General features: G+C 35.1%; 1 protein-coding gene across 1 annotated transcript in view; it reads left to right on the plus strand.

Moving 5' to 3' along the window:
* The first annotated feature begins 2,357 nt into the window (after positions 1-2,357).
* LOC149299719 (myosin-binding protein C, slow-type-like) overlaps positions 2,358-18,322 on the plus strand; it is a 46,196-nt gene continuing 30,231 nt past the window's right edge. Inside the window, exons 1-7 of the mRNA XM_089486020.1 lie at positions 2,358-2,613; positions 12,144-12,182; positions 13,408-13,491; positions 14,513-14,661; positions 15,315-15,432; positions 16,102-16,153; positions 17,274-17,330. Coding sequence (XP_089342146.1) covers positions 2,358-2,613; positions 12,144-12,182; positions 13,408-13,491; positions 14,513-14,661; positions 15,315-15,432; positions 16,102-16,153; positions 17,274-17,330 — 755 coding nt within the window. The remainder of the gene's footprint in view (positions 2,614-12,143; positions 12,183-13,407; positions 13,492-14,512; positions 14,662-15,314; positions 15,433-16,101; positions 16,154-17,273; positions 17,331-18,322) is intronic.

The following is an 18,322-nucleotide window of genomic DNA, read 5'->3' on the forward strand; positions in this document are numbered from 1 at the left end:
TCCTCCGTTTCGGATGTTACAGAGTCCAGGCTTCAAATTTCGTAGCAGCGCTACCACAAACAGACGCCGTCCTAGTCCTCTGATCCACTTCCGTAATGCTACTCCTCCTCCTAATGTCGTCAACACGCACTACGCGTTTCGCTTATCGCTTCATCTGGTGCATGCGCTTGACGCACTGCCTACTGGTTTATAAACCGGTCTATCCTAATTGGTGTAAGGCCGCTGAGGAAATCAAACAGCTGATGCCAATAATTTGTGTCAGGTGAGTATTCACTATGATTCGTTTAATTTAACCCCTATGTATATGTCCTGTATGCATATACAAATTCTCTTTAAAAATATATATAAAAATGACATACAATAAATGCATATAAAACCCCCACATAGGTTAATCCATATAGTTATATATACAGGGTTCTCAGGAATCATAAAATAAATATAAAATAGATACAAGTATACTTATGTTTATAAAATATAAAATATTTAAAAATACATATAGAAATTCCACCTCTCAACTCCACAATGTTCTAAATAAATATAAATAAATAGATAAGAATACATACATCACTGTTTAACCCATTAGGAGTCAAGGTCTTAAGTGTAAACATCCATTCCATCTCCTGTTGTCCCAACTTCTTAATTGCCATTGTCCATTGCCCCCCCACAACAATTTTTTAAAAATGCAGCCCATAAAGTCATAAAAATATGACATCACTGCACATGGTTTAAAAAGAAGTCCCAATATATGATTTGCGTGGGTACATTAAATGAGAAAGTAAAAGTTGTACAAAGACATGGCACAAATGTAGAAATTGCTGTCATCCAGAAGTGTAAAAATGCCTTCGTCTTAAAGGGGTTAAGCTGCCAAAAAGACTACTCTTCCTTAATTAATCCTTCCACAGGAAAATGAGAACAGATCTACAGATTAATGAGTTTGGAATAAACTGTCGGCTTAACGTTTACAGTAAAAGTAGGCAGGACAAAGTGTGTTCACCATTTTTCATATAGTGTGTGTTAGTGTGTGTTGTTGGATAGTGGGTGTAAGTGTGGCGCTAATGTGTATGAGCGTATATTAAGGTAAAATATGATGGTGGAGCATCACCTCAAAAGAAAAAAGAAAGTACAGAGATATAAACGACACATTAAGTATATGTAAATAAAATATGATTGGGTTAAAAAAAAAATAGCTCCTACATTTTTTGGCTGGCTCCTAGACCAAAACCAAATTTGTGTGAGCGTGTGTCACCAAATAATGTATGTGTGTTAGTGTATGGTGATAGAATGAATGTGTGTGGGCTAGTATTTGGTGTTAGCATGGATGTGTAGGTGGGCGTTAGCACAAGTGTGTGTGTCAGCAGATGGTTTTAGAGTGTATGTCTGAGTGTGGGCTCAAGTGGCTTTTAAAAGACTCTCTCACATCGTCAAAATTTACATCCATTCTGCACCTACCTACCCGTGTTTAGTCCTATATATATTAATGGTTTTGAGGGCTCACTTGCTTACTTTGTCTTGGCAACTTTCCCACACATTCTTATTCTTTTTTTTTAAATTAACATATCAACAAACAGTTTGTATTTTTTTGTCTTGTCTGCTGCGCTGCCCGCTGGTTGGGGGGGGTCATTTTTCCCTTGTTTTCCCATTTTTCTGTTATTTTCATCTTAATGCCTTTATGTTTATCGTACGAGTTGATTCAGTGTGTAAGTCTTGATTTGGTTTTATCACGCAGTCAACTTGGAGATTTGTTTCCTCTGTCCTGTTTATGATGTCAGGGTTCTTACATATTACAGTACTGTTGTAATCTTTGTACCAAACACTTTACATTTTCTGGTGTATCCTTAATGTCATCTGCTATACCCTGTATTGTTTTGTGATACCTTCATATTGTATTTTATATTTTGTCTTGCTGTGGTATCTCATGTATATCATTTTAATTGTACTTTGTCCCTTTATTAAGCTCTATTTATATGATACTCTGAGATTACATTGTATTACTGTCAATATAAATAAAGGTGAATTGAACAGTAGCATGTCTTTTAGTTATGGGGACTCTGAGGTGTCCTTAACCCTAGGCTCACTCCGGGCCTTGCTTATGTTTACTGCCCCTAGTATGTTAGTGAATGTGAGCTTTGCATTCTTCCCCACCTCTCTAAAGTTTCAGTCTGACAATGTTGGCAGCACCCTAATTTTGTTGTAAAATCTTCACAATAGTAGTCTTGTTAAAATTAATGCAGTACTAGATCCTGTTGCACCTGTTAGATTAATGAGAAGCATAATGTGCCCACTGATGGAGACATCTAAATATAACACTACAAAAGCTTCTGAAAACATGCTTCTCTGTGCTCACTGTAGTCAAGACAATGTCTTTCTCTTCTCGTATTTCAGAAACTACCGTCACTGAACAAAAGACCGTGCAAGTAGCAGGAGGAAGCAGGACAGAGATTACAACCCAGACAGTCAAGACAGGGGTTCAGGTGAAATGGCAACAGGATGGAAAAGAGGTCAAAAGTGAAAAGACTGTTACTCAAACCGAGCACACAAAGCGTACCTTAATTGTTGATAATAATGTAATTCAAGAGGAATTTTCAGTTGTGAGTGGAGACACAAAAGTAAAAGGTAGGAGACCATGTGAGGCATATTTATTGTGTGTATCAGAAATGCTCTAGTTGACCAGTTGGTGTAGAAGATGATAAAAGGTTGCTAATGGGGAAGACCTCTAAATTATTTTAGTACTATGTAAGTCAACACACAAGCTTCTTCAGGTAGCAAAGGGTGGAGTATTTCATTCAAGTCTTTTGAATCAGATGCATTCCTGCTCTTATAAAACCAGCTGATTCATCCTCTTCATATTTTAATTAAAGCGGCTTCACAGATGGAACATGTAAAGACACAGGAATAGGTTTGAAACTCAAGACCGCTTATGTTTCTTTGTGACTGTATTTAGGTTTAGCCTACCAGTGTCAAGATGTTACATATCAACAAGTTATGCAAACAGTGAGACACTAATTGCTATCTGACCGCAGAAGTAAAGCCGGTGCGGATGGATTCATTGCTGTACATTTCCTCCCAACATTACTAGAATGTAAGCACTGTCACCAGCAAAGGTTTTACTTTTTTAGATCACACAGAAAAAAAGTAGGACAAGAAAACTCATACTTTTTAAAGCAGAAAATGGAAAGATACTAGTGTGACATTACACCAGTAATGGTAAATTTCAACCAGGGTTATTTAATTTTACCTTTCATTCATTAAACTAAAATACAGACAGATGAGTTCAGATTGAAAGAGCTAAGACTAGACAATTTGGCTTAATGTAGTAGGCCAATTCTAAAGCAAAGATGAGTAAATGGAGCTAAACAGGAAGAACATTACATGCTTGCCATGATAATTGTACATTTTTTATCACTTTGCACTAGGACTGTGCTTCTTGCCAAATGACAAAATAATATAGAACAAATTACATTTAAATCTCTTTTTACATCTGACTGCTGTGTTCTTGTTCAGAACATGTATTTTATAACTTTATACTAATACTATTTTATGGACATATGTATGATTTATTTCTCAAGAGGGAAATCTTTAAAATAAATAATATTTTTCATTATTTTCCAGAGGAAAAATCTGCACCGCCGGCAATAGAAGGTTAGTAATTCTGGACTATGCTACATGTCGTTATTAAATGTAAGGGGCGCCCCAAAAATTAAGTGAAAAGAGCAACATCAAATCACATATATGCCTTTTGCTACAAATCCGTTTACTGCCCCAATTTTAACCTAAGTTTAAAAAAAAGCAATGTATGCAAGGTTGGAAAAGAGGCACAATAATACAGTTTTAGATCTTTTTTAATTACTGAAGAATATACCTTTCAGTACATATTTCCATGTGTGTAACTATTGGGACCCTATCATGCTTTTTAAGAACCATCAAAGTCATGTATAAATAATAGACTGTTGTGAAGTTTAGAAAATAACATAGAAACATATACATTGGCAGATAAATTGCCCCATTTAGTTTCCCCATCTCTGTTGATGTAACGACTTAGACCTTAATCTTGTCTTATATTCAGAATATCTTTATGCTTATCCCATGGTCTTATCATCATATGAATCAAAGGAAAGGTTCAATCAGCAGAAATATTTCAGTGCACTCAAATTAGTTTTTTTGTACATGACTCTCCTTAATGTTATGAATACAGATCATTTAAACAATGCATGTAAATGTAATTGGTAATGATTTTACCTATAACACCTGTTAGAATTCCAGCACATCTGAGGATTAAAGCTTTAATTGTATGTTTGCATGTTCTATCAGAAGCAATCGAATCATCTCATTAGTGACATGGCAGGGACATGAAAGCATTTTATTCCAAATATAATCCCAGTGACAGATGTCTCATCAATGAACACTATTTCAAATTAATCAATTTAGTGAAATGTTTGATGTGTCAACTCTCTGATATAGGATCTTGATAGTGAAAGGAACAACTTTTCTTTGTAACACATATTAACTGTGTGTTAGAAGATTAAACGGTACGATTCTAAAAAAAAAAAAAAATAGATTGATTAGTCACCAGGCTTTGTATAGATTTATGCAAAGAAGAAATGTAAAAAAAAAAACAGATTTCTGCTAAATTGTTGATATTACCCTCACACTAGCAACCTCCCGACAAAATTTCTGTTGACCCCGTTCTGTTGCAGCAAAATAATAATAAAAATGTATTCTAAAATGTAAAATAACAAATAATACATTGAAATATACAACTAAATACTTAAAATAACAATTCCTGTAACAAAATCAATCAGACATATATGTGGTAAGGTCAGTATACAAGAAGCAGTCACTGGAGTACTATCTTGTAACGTACACAAAGATGGGCCCTGTGAGATGTGGTGTACCTCATACAATGGACCATTGAGCCTCTATAATAATTTCACTTCCTTCCTTCTACATGGCATATAGCAAATACTTTATATAGCATATATATAATATTGAGATTGAGTATGCACTACAAATATTATAGCATATTTTATTGCAGTCAAGATTGCGCATTAGCAGCATAGTCTACTCTATTGGAACCCTGGCAAGGTGGAGACACCGATAAGGACCACAAGCATTATATGGTCATGTATGCTGATTAGGACCTCTGTATTATGAATTGTCACTGTGAAAGCAAGTGTGGCCTAATTTGATACCTTGTCTAGGACCTGGCTGCATCTAAATCCAACTCTAATTGCATTAGCCACTATATAGAGGTGTTTTTTAATCCTAAAGGGTGGCTCTCAAAACCTATTAAGTAAGATATGTAGACTATCCTAATCCTCACCTTTGGTTTAAGACAAGCTAAAATGTAATGTCTATTTGTGGCATCAAAGTAAAATTCTGTATTTTCTGCAATATATATATATATATATATATATATATATATATATATATATGTGTGTGTATATATATATATATGTGTGTGTATATATATATATGTATATATATATATATATAATGTATATATATATATATACATTAATATGTATATGTAGTTGGTCCACCCCCACCCACCCCTTTGCAGCTATAAACAACGTCCCCTCTTCTGTGAAGGCTTTCCACACAATTTTGGAGTGTTTCTGTGGGAATTTTTATCTATTTATACAGTAGAGCATTTGTGAGCTCAGGTACTAATGTTGGACAAAAAGGCCTGGCTCGCAATTTCCATTCCAGTTCATTCCAGAAGTGTTCAATGGGGTTAAGGTCAGCGCTCTCTATGGGTCACTCAAGTTCTTCCACACCAAACTCATCCCAACCATGTCTTTATGGACCTTGTTTTGTGCACTGGGGGACAGTCAATCTGCAATAGAAAAGTGCCTTCCCAAAACTGTTCCCACAAAGTTGGAAGCATATCATTGTCCAAAATGTCTGGTTGGTATGCTGAAGAGAACCAAACCAAGACATTTTGGACAATGCTATGCTGGAATGTGATGCCATAAATGTCCCTGTTGGTGTAGTGGTCAATACTTTGTCCATATAGTGTGAATATATATATTTATTACTTATATTTCTTTTTTACTGACATGTTCTGCTGCTTTAAAGGCAAAGTCATTGAGGCTTTTTAATGACTGAAATAATTTTTGTTCCAAAGAAAATCATTACATATTAAATTGCATCCTATTGGGAGTTAAAATAACATAATCTATCATAAACTGTCATTTATCTACCATTTCTACCATTGCCTTAGTAAGATTACCTCAGTTGGATCCTGTGAATGCATATCACCTTACACCTTGGAGGAAAGATGATATGCTGTTTAAAAGTTTGGAAAGATGCCAGACTGGAAAAATAAATATAAGATGACGTGGTTGTCAATAAACCTGTGAAGGAAAGCCTCCACAGGACAAGATCAAGAGAGGGCATAGTGAGATTGAACACCTTCTAATATGTCCAGTGAGCTATGCATTAATAATTGTCAGAAATCATAAGCCAATAGGGAATGACATAGGGCACACTTATTGGCACAGTTTCCGTTATGGAAAGTTGCTAAAAGTGTCACATAATATAATGTTTTTATGATCACATGGTATGCTGCATACACGATGCACAACTGTCCCTATAAATGAGCTATTAAAGCTGTTAGTTACAGGTAAAAATAAATACAAAACTGTATTTTATGCTCTGGCTGCAGAGTTGTGGTATTATGCAGTATGCACTAGAACACAATCTAGTATATAGTATTGAGTTCCACCATGCAGAGAGTATTGTAGATTTATTGATACATACCCTTACAAATGTACAGAAGCTTAAAGCCAAGGACATGAGTAAAGATTCTGGGGCCCTGCAACAATTGCTCCATGTGCTCCCTTGAAAATCTGCCCTGCTAAAACCCAACTTGGAATACAAATAATCTACACATTTGGGTTAGCATAATTCTTAGACAATATAAACACGTAAACATATTGCCTCACCTTGTCATGCTTGTGTGTTTTAAGATCATAATTACTGAACTCACTTGCAGTGCTACCAATTCCACAATCACTATGGCAAACGTACTTTATCAAATGGAGCAAGAGGTGGACTGTAGCAAAAGTCCGCTTCCAGTGCATGTGTAGTTAGTCGTGTTTTGACATTTGTGTGCTGAAGTGTTTAATATCTTTATAACTAGACAGACGTATAGTGTGTTACATTGGTAAAGTGTATTTAGGAGAAAAACAAATGACAATAAAGGGTCATAAAGCAAGAATATAATGTTTCACTGAATTTTGTTGTAATGCAAACTGGGACAAGATATTGGTCTTTCCATTGATAGGTCTATAAGCCTAAGAATGTTGTTTTTATGCTTTGCACCACACACATCACTGTAATTGTAATTATGCTTTTAGCATTTTTGTCATAGGGTCATAGAGTTTATTTTCTCCGGTCTGACTCTCAGATGGTGTATTTCACATTATATGTGTGTTAGGCTTATGACTGGTAAACCAATCTGGGCTTAAACCTTATACCTGGCTCCATCAAGTTTAGAAGTATAGGTAAGTGGTGCAAGACAGATCCAAAAGTATACATCATTGGCATAGAAGAGGAATAGAATAGCAATTTGATCTAATATATGAAATGAATACATTTTGGGAAAATATGAAACCTTAGTTATACTTCCTATGCAGAACAAAGCAAGCCAAAAGATGATGTGCCTGCAACCCCAAAAGGTGAGTGGGAGTTTCAAGTCAGAATAGTGTTGTTTGCTTTACCTTCACATCATTGAAGCTATAGAGGTGTTGTATGCATGTCAATACACAGTAGAGGTAGAAGTGCTGTATGCATGTCAATAGAACAAGCATGCAAGCATGAGATAAAAAAAGAAAGAATAAGAGGAGTGTAATAAGCCATTTAAAATGTATTGATTTTGGTTGTGACCTCATTCTTAGCTCAGTTTAGATTGATTAAACTGCACGGGATCCTCTGTCTGTTCCATTTACAGATGATACCCTTGCCAGCCATTCAGTCATTACTGATACTGATTTGCAGTATTAGGCAACCTCCTCGGATGCACAACAACCCATCTCACTCTGTTTATAAGCGTATCTAAATCCGACAAAGTTAAACACAAAATATATATACTATGCAGATGTGGCATAATGTGGTTCTTACTCTTGTTCCCTGATGGAGCCTAATAAATCATGTTTACCAGAACAAATCTCTGTCCTATTCTTTGGAGGACTTTAATATTGAAGCATTATGAAATAAAGGGTTTGTAGTATGTTGAACTAAGTCACAGTTGGGCATATACAAGTTAACAATTAAAATGAGGCACTGCTGCGAGAAGACTTACTTTTTTTGCCCCAGATAATTATCTATGTAGCTTAAACAGCCTAAAACATATAAAAAGAAGACAAAAAAAGTTGTTTGCTTTTGGGGCAACAAAAGTGTTCCAGTTTCCCCTGCTTGGGTCTATACCCTAGGAGAAAGCATTGCATGAGAAAATATGAAGGCTGCAACACTTGGCATGATTTCAGCATTACTTTTGTTTAAATGCTTGACAATTAAAGGTGCTGTCCCACACATTTAATTTTTTTGTATATGATACATAGTTAGTCATATGGAACAGCACCTTTAAAGACAAACATATAGAATATTGGCCTAAACTGATCTCATAGACATAATCAGTTATCTGATGGTGATTTATGTGAATGGTTTACATTTTGGGAGCATGTGAAAATATGGTTATACTTCCTATGTAGAGGAAACCAAGCCAAAGGTGGAGCAGCCGGAAAAAGCAAAAGGTGAGTGGATGCACTAAGGTAGCATAGTTCTATGCAAGTGTGCCTGCCTTAGAGTAGACAATACAATGGCTTTATTGTTGTATGCATATTAAAAATTCTGTATGATTGAGATCTGCATAATATAGCAGCATGTCTTCATGGAAATAAAATAAAACAATAAGGAAATAGGATTGCAATCAACTATTTCAAGTTGTAGCTGCTTCTAACAATCTTGTATGCTCTGACAGTAGTAAATGTTGTTTGGTGTTTTGATGCATGTGAGGAATTTGAATATTCTGTTCTAAATAGTGAACCAACAGGAGCAATCAGTCTTTATTAGAAGTTAAATGTATTTATTACATAAATATAAGTTCTGTTTTTCAAGTTCTGTTAATATTTTGACATTGTGCAAGTAATTTACTATGGTTAAGGCGATATGTAGGTTAAATAAAAAGTAAACATGGATTAACTTTTACCTTTAGATACCAATACACGCTCAAGATTTTATTGACCTGATCACCAAGAAAATTATATATATATATATATGTATATATATATATATAGATACACATACATAAACAGTATGTGCACTATGTCAGTTACTATGTTTAGTAACCTGCACTACAATGATCTTAATTAATATGTTCCATTGAGACCACAATATAGTGACGTTAACCAAAAAGCGATTCCACAACAGATTTTCATCTCTTATTCCAGGTTTTGCTAGAAAAAAGACTTAACTGTTCGAGATATGGAGTAAGCAAACCTCAATGGATGAATGGCTTATAAATTAAATTCTCTTTTTTACAGGGTTAGCAACAACAGACAATAATTTGTTCGTATATATATTAGGTCATGTATGAAACAGCAGTGCTTATATGTTGTATGTAAGTGAAAACGTTGATAAATGGTCTGATTTGTGATGACATTTTGTAGTGGATATGTAACCTGATAGATGCATTTTGTTGGCACCTTCTTATAGGGGCATCCATCAGTGACCTTTGGTTCAGCTTCTTAATACATTCCAGAATATCACTTACAGCCTTCACTTTGACCAGTATATTGGTGACACACTTGTCAGAAAATGTGTTCCTCATTTCAGACGCTTGGTTCAAGGTTAATCTGTTCATATTGCATTGTACCATTAATAGTGCCATAAACATCTTGGGCATGTGAGACATGAAAGTGAAAACATTGGTATGTTCAATATATACCCCAGTAAATGTTGGCTCCCTCTTTAGTCACGATGTGAGACTATCTCTAGTAAATGTGTGGAAAAAGACGTGAAGATGATTAAAACGCATCTGTTCATTATCATAGTTAACTGGTTAACTTCCATGGGATTGCAAATATTATCCTACCCACGTACAATGAAGCAGGTTCTCATATGAACAGGTTTCATAGCCAATACAAAAAATGAATGACCCACTTTTCCTTAAATGTATTTTGTGGAAGCTGTAAGACTATAAATGGCTTCCTACTAAAACATGATTCAATTTGTTGAGTGTCAGCCTAATTCTAATGTGCAGAAAGTCCAACTACACTGTTGAGTCATTTAGTTTAGTTGGCTACAATGAGTGAGATTGCAGAATGGATAAGCTACAATTGTAGAAGCAGTTACCTTTGGAGGAAACCTAACTAACACTAGTTGTATACGCATTTTACACAAAATGATAACACAGTGAGTAATGTGCTTTAATGTTTAATAGCTCTTTAAGGACAATAGATATAACTGTATTGGTCAAGTAAATATGGAGTCTTTAATCAAAGGTGATACCTTCCGGCTGAAGAATAGACATTGGACATTCCAACAGCTTGTGTGAGATCTCCATCTTTTAATTAGCATAGTATGAGGCTTTCACGACTATTCAAAATCAGTGATTATTTTATAACGGGAACCAGAATGTAATCTTTAGGGATTGTCTGTGTTATAGTCAATGAGAAATACAACTTTGCTTTAAATCTATGTGGAACAGGTCTCCCTTTTTCCTGAACATTTCTCAATTTAATACATTAGTGACTCCTGTGGTTCCAAGAAGTTCTATGGAAGACAGAAGGTGAAAATTGAAAACATAGAAAACAAAAATGCAGAATAAAGTTTTCTTAATGTGGAAATATATTTCTGATTGTAGCACTTTTCATTCATTGGTCTCCATACATACATACATTCTCAATACATTGGCCCATTTTAATACTCATCCCCTCCAAAGCCTCAATGATTAGATTAATATAGTATCTCTGACTGATATGCAACCACTGAGCTACCTCCGTTGCAAGTTATTTTTGCAGCTGTTGTATTTGTGACATTGCAATATCAGCAAGAAGTGATGAAATACAGTGGGCCATATTTATAAAGAGGCATTTAAAGTTTTAAATGAGAAGCTATATTTAGGAACCGAAGGAATGTGTTTGTTGTCTTGCTATTTGTTTATAGAGCACCAGCAAATTCCAAAGCACTATTACAACAGTGGGGCACTGAAAGCTATTATGGGAATTGAATATTAATTATTATGGCTTTTGTTTTTTACAGCATTATCTCCAAACCTAGCCAGTCTACTGCTAATTAATATTTATAAGTGATTATGTTCATTATTCCTAAACACCTAAGGTTTAATTGAAATTTAACATTATTGATCCAGTTTATTATTATTATTATTATTATGCTATTCTAGGTGCACTGATTTTGAGTCTTTCATTTTCTTTAGAACATCAAGAGCAGTTCCTGCCCAAAACTCCACTCCTCAGTTTCTGTAGTTCACATTTTACCCATTTCATTTCTGTAAAAAAACAATATTCCAGATTCATTGTCAAGTATCTCCACTATTCCTTTGTCTGACCAATAAGCAGTGGCGATTCTTAAAACACAAGTTGTCAATTGTCTTAAATGTATTTCAGTATTAGATAGATTATACACATACAGATATCTGGTATGTTTTTTGAAATAAGTATGAGTTCTGTGTGCTGTTAACGTATAACATAATCATTCATTGTGTGTGTGGTACACGTTTTACTTGCAGACATGGAAGACAGTGATGTGACATCCTCTTCAGAAGGTCAGATGTGTGGTTGACCTTAACTTCAATGTGCTTCATTCCCACATGCTGTTGTGAACAATCCTAACATATCCAGCCTTTCTGAAAGCCGTCCATATTTCCATTTTAATATTGTGTCTTCATTTCCCTCTTATTTTACCACTGGAGTTCTCATTTTAGCTACTGAAAACACAAAGCTTTTCCTCCATATGTTTGAAGCTTATTTTGAGTGTTCTAGGCTGCTCTCTCAACAACATTTTCTTTTGCAGGGTTGACTTATGTTTACATTTTGTATCTATCTATCTATTGCACAGGGTATACACCACAATTCATTTTATTTAGTTTCCGAATTTTCATTTATATGTTATTTTTGCAGATGAAGATGAATCTTCTTCAGTTAGTACTCCTCCTCCAGGTACTTTTCATTCACTTTTCATCCCTTTTCTCTCAACTACTGTATATTTACTAATCATGCAATAAAAAACAAGTCTATAAGTCTAACCCGTGAATTGAACTAAGAATACAAATGCAGTGATAAGTGAATAGTCAAGATGCAGATTCATCTCAGAGGTCTTTTATACTCTAAGCATTAGCTTTAAGACTGTTGCAATTATAGGTATAGAAAGCATGTGGAATGGATAAAATCAATCCCAAAAATTGGTATTATGAACTGCTGGTTGCAATCACATTCCACAACCAATAATGTTTCCACGGTGTTTAAAGGTTTGCAAAACTAAAATACTCATTTATTATATAAGACTCATCTATATTATTGCAATCACATATTTTTTCAGATGAAAATGCTCGATCTATGGATAGGAAAGGTTCTGGTAAGTAATCATTCACTTGCCACATACTTAAACATGCATTCTATTTTCTACCGGATCTGAAACTAGGTATAACGTTTTGCATGGGCAAGGCAAGAAATCGACCCACGTAGGAAACATCTTTGGCAGCCTAACAAGCATGTGTCCAATACAGTTAGTTATGGCAAACTAAGAGAACTATTAAGTAAATTATGGCAGAATGTCTTCATTATAATTGGCCCATGCTGGATGTAATCAGATTTCAAAAACATAATTGTTTTTTTTCACAGGTTTCCTAATACACAGTTTGACAGTTTTGCTTTAGTTGAAAATAACATTTTTCTTTCCCTGTTGCTTTATTGCTTTCTATAGTCTACATATACACATAAACTGAATTCCAAGGAAGACAAGAGCCGTACAGCATGCAGATGTTTTATTTACAACATATTCTAGTTGATATATTTTCTTCATATTTCTTTATTACTAATTGGAATGGAAACCAGCTAATCCAGAATGAAGCGAAGTACCGGAAAAAGTTGTATTTATAATATATTACATTGAACGTCACATCTTCTTTTCTCAGCCTCAAACAACTACTCAGTATATTGCAGTTGGAAAATAAATCAACAAGGATGCTAAGCTGATTTGTCAGTTTTATACAAATTAGTATTTGTAGAAATATTTGTATAAATCACAGTTTGAAGCGCTAGATACTCACCATCTCTATTTGATCATGAAGAGATCATGAGTATAAACCCACATAATCTTCATTTATTTTCAGACACAATGTCTAAAGCACATGCTAATAAATGTTTTTGTCTTTTTATCTTGGAGTTGGACAACAAGAAGCAGACAAGGATAGTTCTCAGATATCTACATTATTTATTGAGAAACCTAGCAGTGGATCGGTTAATGTGGGTAAGTTTTAAAGACTGAAAGTAAAATATATAGATTGATCATATTAGATATCCAGGGTTTTATAAAGTCATTATGTGAGGTCTTGCCACTGCATTATACTGTACTAATGCAAGTTTCCTCACTCTTAGTCTTCATGCATGTATGAAGAAGTGGGGATGTTGCTCCGGGAAAAACCAACAGACGCAAACACACCACAGACCACTTACCCAAATAATACACAGACAACTGTATATGGATGTAAACAGGCCACAGCTTTATTACCAAAAACAAACCATACTGTGTTAGCCTATGTTAAGAGAAAACACACTTATAACAAACATTAAACATAAATAATTGTTACCGACAACCTCAAAAACTAACACAGTACTGATGATTAACTCCGTCCTTGCCGGCCCAACTTGCATTCTTGCAACCACCGAGGTACTCACCTCCCCCCTCGTCCAATACAATAAACAGCCCCTGTGCTGCCATCTACCAGTGCTTACCACCAGCCGACCATAAGCTCAGTGGGCACGACCAAGGTCATTGACCTTACCACAAGAGGTTAGGGGAGGATTGAGACCCGCCTTCCGTCCTTAACACCACCTTCCATAACCACCATCAACAACTCCTGACCGGCAAGGACACGCCACCCGCCTGCTGTGACAAAGAAAAGAAAGTTAGAACATGGTACTAACAGAAGAAAACAAAGGGAGGGAGGGAGGGAGGGAAGTGACAGCTAGCCAGTTATCAAACTGGCAATGACCCAGGTCACCCTTTATCACCTCTGACTGCCCACCTCCACGCCATGCACCCATCAATCACTGCGCACCCACCCACACTCATACATGTGCCCTGTACATTAAGCTAGCTAAGGTTTCAGAACAAACACATAGCAGTAGTACAAAATTAGCTTCCTTGTGCATAATGATTTTATATAAAAATTCTTGTTTATTGTGACATTGTAGAAATGTCAAAATCCCTAAGGTGGCATGATTCTGTACATTTTATTATTTATTCTTAATCATTTATTTTCTAAAAGGGGGAGATATTAAGTTTATTGCAAAGGTGGAGGCGAAAGATCTTCTTCGCAAACCTGTTGTTAAATGGTTGAAAGGAAAATGGATGGATCTGGCAAGTAAAGCTGGAAAACATCTCCAGCTAAAGGACACATTTGACCGAATTAATAAGGTACGTCATCAATTTTATGGCTGCATATCCCACATTGTATAAGAATTTAACTTATACTCAATCACTATAGGTTTTTTGTCAGGCTAAAGTTGAATAAGGGTGGAAAATAATCATCAACCTTAATGAACATCTAGATGCCAACCTATTTATTTCCATTGAATCAGAAATAATATTAGAGGGGTTTATTCACTAAAAAAGGTGAGAGCTTGCAGATGATTTGTGGTTTCAAGTCCCTATATTCTCAATGCATAAGAAGGGACCATCCTTGGCCATCTGCTTCATGAAGGCTTGCATTATGCATAGTTCAATCATTTAAGTGAGTTTTGTTTATTTAAATTTGCTTTATAGTGTTTATGCGTTTATACGTTAGTCAGTGAGATGAAACTGCAAGTCTCCAGCCAGCAATTTCTTTCCAATTCCCTCTATAGTGAATGAACTCTAGTGTAATATGAACTAACATTCTGTTCTGATTCATTATGTTCATATTCATTCAATATTGATACAATACATAGATAGATAGATAGATAGATAGATAGATAGATAGATAGATAGATAGATAGATAGATAGATAGATAGATAGATGTTTCCACATGCATAAGTTATACACCTACAATATGTTTGCATTGATATTGATATTTTGGATAAACTTTCAGATTTACACCTTTGAAATGCAAATCATAAAAGCAAAGGAAAACTATGCTGGAAACTACAGATGTGAAGCGACATATAAAGATAAATTTGACAGCTGCTCTTTTGATCTCGAAGTTACTGGTAAGAGCTGCTTAGGCCAGCTTGCAATTTTTGGTTAAGAGGGCTAGAAGGTTTAAAAAACTAGTTTTACAGACTATATTTAACTCTGCCTTCATTTGCTTTTGGCCAGTACAACATATTTGCTTATGGTTGACTTACCTAAAGCTCTACTTAATTTAATGTGTCATGGAAAAAGTAGTTCATAAGTGTTGACTGTTATATATTTGCCTGGGGTCTATAACTCAATGAAGTCAGCCACAACGCAGCACTGTAACAATCCTCGCTTCAGGTGAAGTATAAATGCATTACTTTACTACCACATAAATATTAGGCCAGCATGATTAGCTCAAGAGGACCTCCTAACGTGTTAAGTACTGTACACTGCTTCATCAGAGGAGGTAACAGACGTGTCAGGCTGACGTGATTTTTATGTGATATGATTAATAGGTATGTTTTTATTCTTCACTCTAGCTGCTTTAATCAGTTATTGTTCTAAAATATAGTTATATGCAAATGTTGACCATACTGTGTTCTAGTTCTGTGGCATGTTGTAATCCTAAGATTTCGAAATGTTACCATTTGGTGGAAAATAAACTCCTTTGTGAACTCTTTGGGGTTTTCATGGCTAAGTAATTATAGAACGTGGTGTTGCTTTTCATTGACTAGACTGTCTCTTTGTTTCATGTACAGCTGCTCCAGATGCTTCACATGCTCTTGACATCCGATCTGCTTTCAAGAGGAGGTAATTAATCTCAAGGATTGTGTTGTTGTTATGCTGCAGAAACTGCCATCACTAGTTATTTTTGTGTCCTCAATAAGTCAAATATTTGCCGATGAGTGGTCAAGTCATCACCTAAGATTCATATACCTTTTGTAAGTTACCCAGCCTAGACTGGCCATCTTGCTAACTGGGTAAATGCCCAGTGGACCAGTAGCCTATGATTCCAGTCAATTAACTTTACTGCCATTGCTGCCGGCAAGATTTATGCAGCTCTGTGCTATGAGAGTACAAAAGCCCATGGTAACGCTGCACACATACAGCCAGCAACCTCATGTACATCCTTTACTTAGTGTCAGGGCTGATTTTCTTCCTCGGACCATCACTGATATTACCCAATATTCTTTATTAATTCACTTTATTCATATGAGCATATCAATACATTGTTCATTCATGTGATGCGAAGAAGGTTCATTTCAACCCTCATTATATATTTGAATAAGGTGTAGGTAATTACCATAATCTCAAACTATCATGATTCTTACTCAAGAGAATGTGAGGGAGAAACAAGCTCCAAGTTGCTTGCTACCAATTACATGTATTAAATGATCTTATTATGCAAGGACTTCATATGCCGGTTTGGACCATGACTTAATGTCAAAGGATAATTTGATATTCTCTGTTTCACTTTCCTGGCAATCTACCAAAAATGTTTTACGTTACCATATCCCACACTAAGGATAATGACAGGTAGTATATTTTAAATTTAACACAAATCTTTGTTTCATTCTGCAATACCATATACACTTTTACAAAAAACAGTTTTGTGTTTCTTTGCTTTTTTTTTTTTAATATTGTGTTGCAGACAGCACAATTGAAAAAAAAAAGAAAGAAAAAAACAGCTTTTGTAAAATGTAAACTTATGTTTCAGTCTGCATCACTTTTGTAAGGCATGTAAACAAAAATATTATCACATGCAACAATACCTACAAAAAATTTTCACAAGTTAAAACAGATTTTCTTGCGAAAAGAAAAATGGTATGTTGATGTGATCTTTTACTTGAGTGTTATAGTCTGTGTTTTGGAAGATTGGAGTGGACTTTATGTATTTAACAAAGATTTGATCTCTTTATGTTAATGACAGCGGTGAAGGACAAGAAGATGCAGGAGAACTTGACTTTAGTGGTCTCCTGAAACGTAGGTGAGAAATCAAGTCATGATGTAAGCGGTAAAAAAACTAAATCCACCTATATTATATCAGAATTTTTCCACCGAAAGCCTTGCAGTCCTCTTTTTGCCACGCGCTTTTAACTATCTTTACTTATTAAATATTATTTTCGTCCATATAACAAAATCTTATAAAAGTATCCTTTTTTGCATGTCTGTCTATTTGCATAATGTTTGTAAAATGCATTGGAACATATATGTATTAACACAAAGCCTGTGTATGATTTTTATGATAACAATTATTACATCTGCACTGAAAAATCTGAAAAGTAATTTACCACACCGAATATTTTCAAATAAGCAGTCTGTCAACAAAAAACATAGATCATACATGCATGTCTGTCTAATGTACTTCCTGATTCCTACATTTCAGGCAAGTGGCTATTGCAGCTAGTTTACATAATATATCCATTATGTTCAATGTTCCAGTTATACAAGGGAACATTAATCACTAAATATATGTTTCTTGGTCTATAATATGATTGCATTTATTCTTATTTGCAAACAATAACACCTGCCTGTCTGGGTAACCAAAATAAAATAAAAGTATAACTACTGTTTAAGTGCAAAGACCGTGTCTTAAAAACTTGCCAACAAAGCAATAATTACTTTATAGTGTGAAAAAGTGTAAAAAGTTATACTAGACACGTTTGGAAAGCTCCAAATGATTGTGTGTCTTCGGACAATGAATTACGGCCTCTTTGGTGGATGAGTTAAGGGCCATAGCCTAATTTTTCTTATCGACTGCTTGGACAGCTATATTCAGCACAAGGAGCATTTTTATAGTTTTTTTCATTCTTCTTCAGTAAGGCATGTTAATGTATGCACGCACATTTCATCAGATCTTGGAAATTAGCTGTGCCTCCTGATTTATTTGTATAAAATAGACACTAGACTATCTAGACTGCAGGACAAGGTCAAGGACCAAGTCAGAGTGGAGTCTTACAGTAGGTAGACAAAACAACC

The sequence above is a fragment of the Sceloporus occidentalis genome, unplaced genomic scaffold, assembly GCF_023333645.1.
Source record: "Sceloporus occidentalis isolate IW3139 unplaced genomic scaffold, rSceOcc1.0.p SCAF_28, whole genome shotgun sequence".
Classification (NCBI taxonomy): Eukaryota; Metazoa; Chordata; class Lepidosauria; order Squamata; family Phrynosomatidae; genus Sceloporus; species Sceloporus occidentalis.